This window comes from Hipposideros armiger, unplaced genomic scaffold (assembly GCF_001890085.2).
Source record: "Hipposideros armiger isolate ML-2016 unplaced genomic scaffold, ASM189008v1 scaffold_11, whole genome shotgun sequence".
Classification (NCBI taxonomy): domain Eukaryota; kingdom Metazoa; phylum Chordata; class Mammalia; order Chiroptera; family Hipposideridae; genus Hipposideros; species Hipposideros armiger.
Window position 1 is genome coordinate 8,012,972 of NW_017731361.1, and position 7,351 is coordinate 8,020,322.

A 7,351-nucleotide genomic window follows, 5' to 3' on the forward strand; every position below is an offset into this window, starting at 1 on the left:
AACCAGAATGATAGTCTTTTGCTAGAGCTGGAAGCACTTAGCAGTCATCTAGGCCAGCCTTCTTCTTGTGGGATAGACCAAGTGTTAGAATGCTGTCCAAAAGCCAGCCCTCCTGAGGCCCATGGCTCCCATACATATTTTGTATTTCAAGAATCCCCCCAGCCTTGCTCTGTGTCTTGTGCACGAATCTACATCCCTCCACTAGAGTGCAAGTTTACAATTTCCTGTTGTGGATCTTAGACTGGTGACTCCATGAGGGCTGGCATTGGAGTCTGAGCCACAGCTACCTTCTGCATGGGGTCTGGCACAAAGCAGATGTTGAATGAATGAAGACAAGCAAGGAACCAGTTGGTTTGTACCTGCAGACAAACCATTCTCCAGGAAGATGACCCGGGCCACGCCCACTTCCAAATGCTTTCTCTTTAAGTTGAAGGAGGAAGAAGAAAGGAACAGTCATTCCATGATTTCAGTGTGCCAGGCACTGTGCCAAATGCCCATCTCAGTGTGTGCTTCACAACCATCCGTGGAGGAGAAACTATTATCTCCATTTAATAGATGAGGAAACTGCAGTACAGAGGCCTTAAGGTGGCTTATGGCCTCTCGGGTCAGCAAGAGGCAGAGGTGCGTTTTGAACCTGAGGGCAGGTCCTGGGCCCCAAAACACCAGGGTGGGAGGAGGTCTACTTGGCTAGTACTAAGTTCCGTGCTCAATGCTTGCACGAAACGTCTTCACCAGAACCCAAGAAGGCAAACGGGAGTGCAGTTTCCATTTTAGAGCGCAGGACACCGAGCCTCAGAGAGGTTTAGTGAAAGGGCAGTGCTTCAACTCCCGCACCTGGGCTGAGTGAGTCCTCTTACCGTATTGTAGGGCAGGACCCAGGCAAGAGCTCCGAAGCCAAGAAGGGTTGGCGGGACCTGAAGGTGGGGAGCCTGGATCAAGGCAGGGCTTCCACTTAGCCTAAGGGGTGGCTCCCTACAACACCCCACCCTCCCCATATTCTGGGAAACCGGCCCACACCCCGCGGCCCGCGAGGACGAGCCCGCAGGCGGGGCAGATCTCTGAAACCCGGAGGCCTCTCCCTGGGCGCAGGCGACCGCGGTTGTGAGGTGGGCTCAGCTGGGCGCTCAGGGTTTCTCTCCGAACCTGGAGGGCGGCGCGGCCGCGGTCCCAGGATTCCCCATCCATTATTCACGATGTTTACTAGCGCAGGGAAAGGAGAGGAGAGAGGAGGGAAGAAAAGAGGATGAGAGCAGAGGAGAGGCGGGGATGGGGCAGTACTAACCTCCGAGCACTCCAGTCCCCAAACTTCGGGAAGGAAGACCAAGTAGCAAGTGGGTAAGAGCCTGGGAAGTCCTCCATGGCTCCTGGCACACAATCGGCCACCAGTAAATATTTGTGGAATGGATAACGGAACGAGTGGCTGAATGGTTTTGCTCCCAACTAACTGTGTTGTCTTGGGCGGATCACTTATCCCCATCCGACCCTCGTTTTCTTCCTCTGTAGAGCGGAATAACAGTCCCTCCTCCACAGGGTGTGAGAATACCGTGAGCTAACTCTCTTAATTGCCTAGCGCATATTAGGAACTCAAAATGGTAGCTATGATGGAGAAAAGGGCTTGTAAGTACTGGCGGCCCAGCAGATTGCACTGGCTCCCAGGGTGGGCGGGCAGTCCTTAAGTCTTTATTCTAAAAAAGACTTGGTAAGCTTCCTTAGACTGGCGGGTTGGGGGAAGGGCGAGGGGGCCAAATTGTCTTTCTTAAGCGAAAGCAAGAAAGGCAAGCCTGAGGAGGAAGCCACAGGCCTCCTGGACTAGGCAGGCAGTTACTTCCCCCACCTCCACTACGGCGGGTGGTTGGGGGTAGGGGGTCACCTGGGGCCTATTCTGGCATTCCCTCACCCTCCCCGGAGCCCGTCTGGGTGCTTGGAGGCGCCTCTTCACTGCGCTGCAGGGCCGGACTCTGGTGGACGGCTCGGGCGTGGGGCCAGGAGCGCCCTGGAAATGGACAGTTTGGCGGCAGCCGGTCCGACAAGAAGTGTGTGTGTGTGTGTGTGTGTGTGTGTGTGTGTGTGTGTGTGGTGGAGGGTGGGAGTAGGGTCAACTCCAGGACCCCACTCAGCCCAGGGCTGCCCCTGGGTCTCGGCAGTGCGAGTTGGGACAGGACGGAGAGATTTGGGACTTTGGGGGGTGGGGGGAGTCCACTAAGAAGAAAGAATCCGGAAGGTCGGCGAGGATGGAGCCAGGCGGGGCGGGGCGGACCAAGAGAGGCCCGGCGGAGCCGGGGTATAAATGCCGAGGCGGGGGCGGCCGTGGCGGGCGCAGAGCGGCGCGCCTAGAGCTGCTGCCTGTCTTCGCCTCCCGGGCGGCCCCTGCGAGTCCTGGGCGCGTGAGCACGCCTGCGCGCGCCCCGGCCCTTCCTGGCAGGCTGCTTGTAAGATGAGTGAAGAAGCAGGTGGGGGAGAGGGGAGGCAGCAAGCGAGAGGGCGAGGGGAGCGCGGGCGCTGAGCGGCGCTCACTTGGAGCGCGGCGAGCGAGCGAGAAGAGCCTGATCCATGTCCCTCGCTGCCTCCCAGCCAGGCGCGCGAAGATGATGGCCATGAACACCAAGCAGCCTTTCGGCATGCACCCGGTGCTTCAAGAACCCAAATTCTCCAGCCTGCACTCCGGCTCCGAGGCCATGCGCCGAGTCTGTCTCCCAGCCCCGCAGGTACGTAGTGGAGCATAATTACCGCTCTAAGGCACATTTTTTGACAGGCACTTGCTTCATGTTTTTTTCATGCCGCCCAGAACAATCGCCGCTGTTGAACTCCTCTCCTTGTCTCCCCTGCGCTCTCTCCCGGCGCGCCCTCTCTCTCATTCATGTCTCTGATCCACACGTCTGTTCCAGCAGAGCTTCTGTCTCCGTATTAATTTTTATGACCTGGGCTTTGAGGAGAGGCATCTCGGTTGCTTGAAAATGTGTTTTAATCCTGAGTTGACAGTATTCCCCACTGACCGTGCTGTGCGCCTTCTCGCTTGCAGCTGCAGGGTAATATATTTGGAAGCTTTGATGAGAGCCTGCTGGCACGCGCCGAAGCTCTGGCGGCGGTGGATATCGTCTCCCACGGCAAGAACCATCCTTTCAAGCCCGACGCCACCTACCATACCATGAGCAGCGTGCCCTGCACGTCCACTTCGTCCACCGTGCCCATCTCCCACCCGGCCGCGCTCACCTCGCACCCGCACCACGCGGTGCACCAGGGCCTCGAGGGCGACCTGCTAGAGCACATCTCGCCCACGCTGAGCGTGAGCGGCTTGGGCGCCCCGGAGCACTCGGTGATGCCGGCACAGATCCACCCGCACCACCTGGGCGCCATGGGCCACCTGCACCAGGCCATGGGCATGAGTCACCCACACGCCGTGGCGCCTCACAGCGCCATGCCCGCATGCCTCAGCGACGTGGAGTCGGACCCACGAGAGCTCGAGGCGTTCGCCGAGCGCTTCAAGCAGCGGCGCATCAAGCTGGGGGTGACCCAGGCGGACGTGGGCGCGGCTCTAGCCAACCTCAAGATCCCGGGCGTAGGCTCGCTCAGCCAGAGCACCATCTGCAGGTTCGAGTCTCTCACACTCTCCCACAACAACATGATCGCGCTCAAGCCAGTGCTCCAGGCCTGGCTCGAGGAAGCCGAGGCCGCCTATCGAGAGAAAAACAGCAAGCCGGAGCTCTTCAACGGCAGTGAGCGGAAGCGCAAACGCACGTCCATCGCGGCGCCAGAGAAGCGCTCACTCGAGGCCTACTTCGCTATCCAGCCGCGGCCCTCATCCGAGAAGATCGCGGCCATCGCGGAGAAACTGGACCTTAAAAAGAACGTGGTGAGGGTCTGGTTCTGCAACCAGAGACAGAAACAGAAACGAATGAAGTACTCGGCTGTCCACTGACTGCTGCGGGCGCAGCGTCCAGGGCCGGGAAAGCTTGAGTGTACGTCCCGGGGGGACGGTTCTGGGGGACTCCAAGATGTTTCCTGGCAGGTCAGGCTCTCTTCTCCCAAAGCCACAGACTTTCCCCTTTATCCTGCCTGGTTGCCTCCCGGCCTTCCTTTTCTCTTTTTTCCATTCTATTCCCACCAGAAAACTTTTGGCGCTAAGAAAAAAATTCACGAAGGGCAGGCCTGGAGGGGCTCGTGCTGTCCGTGGTGCTGAAAATCGCCCTTGCGCGTTGGACTGCGCGACCTCAGGGCAGGAGCCCAAACGCAAGGGATAGTGAATTGGCCCCACCACACAACTCAGGGGTGAAGGCGCCACTTTGCTAAGCGCGATTAGGCAAGGGGTGAAGGGATGGGAAAGAAGTGATAAATAATAATGCAAAGTTTAACTGGGCACAACCATGTACTGGAGATTTATTTAGAGTATATAAAACCATGTATGTTTCCAAAGGATAGCCTTATACTCCCTTCCCCAACTGAATTTTATCCATCTCATTCTTTGGTTTGTTGTAAATTCTCTAAGGTAGCATGGATTAGGTTCAGGGAAAGCGTGCGGGGAGTTGCGCGGGCTCTAAGCGGTTCTCTGCATTTGCCGGGCTCCAGAAAAGGGCCCACAGACTGGGATCACTTAGCTGTTTGCAAGCAGCAGTGGACACGTGCTCGAACCCATCCTCCACGATCTGCTGGCGTTGGAGGGGTAATTACCTCCTGCTGGAGAGGGGGGAATTGGTAGTGTTCCTGACGGACTGCGGACTCTGTGACCCCAGCTCGCTTCTCCAGCTAGACGCCCAGCGCAGTGTCGAGGCGGCTGCTCGAAAGTAATTGTAACTTCTCCGAATCATATGCAAGTCCTTCCAACACGTCTCACCTCGTTGCGCTTTTATTATTGTTGTTATTGTTAGCATCGTTGTTTTCTATTATTTATTTAACTTTACTTCTTTCCATCCCCTTCTGTGGGCGTTTCTCGGTGGAGGTTCACTTATAGTTGTGGTTGGAAAGAAGGGCCAGACCGCCGGCTTGGATCCTTCTCACCCCCACTCCTTCTAGTCCCATCACATTTTATCTTTCGTTGCTTCATGTAATTTGCGTGTTGCTGTGTGATCTTTGGTTTCGTTCTCCGAGTAAATACAAATAAAATATTAAGTTTTCTTCTCTCTTTACCCCTTGAATTAACTTCTAAAATAAATGCTTTATTTTTCAACCCGAATCGCAGTGCTTTTCTTTCTCCGAGGCTAAGTGTACTAGTCTTGGAAAGGATTTAAAAGTGAGGACCCCAAAGAGCTGGGCTGTCACTTCCGGCAGGTCAGCCCCTGGCCATCCCATCTCCTTTCTCCTTCTCCCCCGGTAGCCTCATCCTCTCACCCTATTGAGATCCGACCGCTGGTTTCCGGACCTCAGGGTTTTAAGACACTTCCCTTCACACGTCCCCGTGAGAGAATCTCTCAGCCTCAGTTCGCTCTACTTGACTCAGATCGCAAACTTTGAAGCCTGACTGCTGTAGGAGCCCCAGTGCCTCCACTCGTTGGCTGAGCGACCCTAAAGCCAGTTTCTTCACTTCTCTTCGCCCCCATTGTTTGTCTGCTGGATGAAGACGATAATACCTATCTCACAAGGTTATTGTCGGGACTAAGTAAGATTGTTTATTTAAGGCGCCTGGTAGTGGTTGGGCTTAATAGGAAACATTATTTTAATAGATTCAGTGGCTATATAGGAAGTGAAGGAATGGCTGCAAAGAGGGAGGAAAGTGTTCCTTCTCGGGACGGAGTCCGTTGGGACCCTTTGGAGTCTCTTCAGAAATTGATTTGGAATTGTCACCCAGGAGGTTGCTCACTCTGTGGTCTAGCTGGGCTTCTCCGTGGAGCGCTAAATGAGAGGTCTGCTGCAAAGATCCTAGCTTAGTGCCCTGTACATAGTAGGTGCTCAACAGATGCTAGTGCCTTCTCTCTCTCCCACTCCTTCTAAAAGGGGGAGGAAACCTTTTAATTTGTAAGCCGCAGAAACACCTTCATGATTTAAAAAATTAATGCTCCAAGTCCAGAAGTCGTCTGCCCATTTCCCCACCGTGTCATCAAAGAGCTATGGGTCATTAGACCTCGAGCTCAAAATTCGGAACAGACAGGGTCTTCCCTCCGCGCGGTGCGGCCCCCGCCCTCATTGCAAAAGCAAACCTGGGGGATCACCCTCAGCCCCAGAGCCTCAGCCCCTCACCCCCGCCTTGTGAAACAGCCCCAGCGATTCCTCCACCTCCCTCTCCATCGGTGTCCTTTAATAATAAATGCCCTTATGCCATTACATTATATTGTGGGTTTTGAAAATTTAAAATACGGCTGATGCAATATTAATTGCCTATAGTGGTATAAAACACAGGGCCGGAGCCCAGCCGGGCTGCAGAGGAGGCGGCCGTGAGCGTCCCGCGACGAAGCGAAGCGCTCCAGACAGACGCGCCTTTGCGGGCTGCGAGATTTCCTGCAGGTAAGAGCCTTCGGCTTTTCTGGCCCTGGAAAGAACGCGATATCCGCCTCCATCTGCTTTTCGAAAAGTTCCCTGCTGTTATTTTTGTTTTTAATTAATAACCTGAAAAGTTTAGGAGACTTTTTTTGGAGAGGGTGTGATGAGTCTCCTGAGTGCAGATTACGTCAGAAACAGCCGGGCTAGGTGAGGAATGGGACTCGCGCCTCTGCGCCTGGTCCGGTCCAGGCGCCGGGGATCGCCATCGCACACGGGTATTTTGACCAGTTTCTACCGGCAGGCGGGAGCTGCGGCCGGGTCCAGGACACACTCCACCCTCTCCCACCCCCTGAGTGCGCCGGACCGGCGCCGCATCTTCTCTACATGGGCTTGCTCAGGAAGCAACGGGCGCTGTGGTTTCTCCAGAATTGTGCAGTCGCCTTTGCCACTCGTCTGTCTGTTGGAGGCACAGACTCCTAGAGGGTAGTGGTGGAGGTGGGGGGTACTAGCTGGTTTGGGGCTTACACAGGCCTGGTGTGCATCCTGGTGGGCCATTTCCTAACTTGTGATCTTGGGCAAGTCATGCCACCTGTCTAAGCCTCTGCGGATGGCTGTTAAACCTCATAAAAATATTTTTAAGAGTCATCGAAATCACCCTATAGTAGATAATCCTTTCCTGGATCCCAACAACTTGCAACATCCACTGTCCAAGGCCCAGCTGGGAGTTTCTTTAAACTGTACCAATTGAAAGTGAGGCCAGTGTGCAGGGCTGTTTGTATGGAAAGCTGCATCTTGCTTCTCAAGGTGGGACTTTGAGAGTCATCTGTGAACCAGGAGGAAGGCTTCTGGGCACCTTAGTGGCTGGAACCGGGGCCTGACCCCCAATGAGCCAGGCATACACAAGCCCACATGGCTGAAGTCCTGGTAGGCAAAACTTGGAGGC

The 7,351-nt window shown here is 55.2% G+C and overlaps 1 protein-coding gene across 1 annotated transcript; it reads left to right on the forward strand.

Moving 5' to 3' along the window:
• Nucleotides 1–2,503: 2,503 nt before the first annotated feature.
• POU4F3 (POU class 4 homeobox 3) lies at nt 2,504–5,006 on the forward strand. Its single transcript, XM_019661515.1, has 2 exons — nt 2,504–2,705; nt 3,020–5,006. The coding sequence occupies exons 1-2, from the start codon at nt 2,586–2,588 to the stop codon at nt 3,914–3,916; spliced, it is 1,017 nt and encodes a 338-aa protein (XP_019517060.1). The 5' UTR covers nt 2,504–2,585; the 3' UTR covers nt 3,917–5,006.
• The last annotated feature ends 2,345 nt before the right edge of the window (nt 5,007–7,351 follow it).

Coding starts and splice junctions, on each gene's coding strand:
- POU4F3 (XM_019661515.1), top strand. CDS start 2,586: ATGATGGCCATGAACACCAAGCAGCCTTTCGGCATGCACCCGGTGCTT. Junction 2,706..3,019: donor TCTGTCTCCCAGCCCCGCAG/GTACGTAGTGGA, acceptor TCTCGCTTGCAG/CTGCAGGGTAATATATTTGG.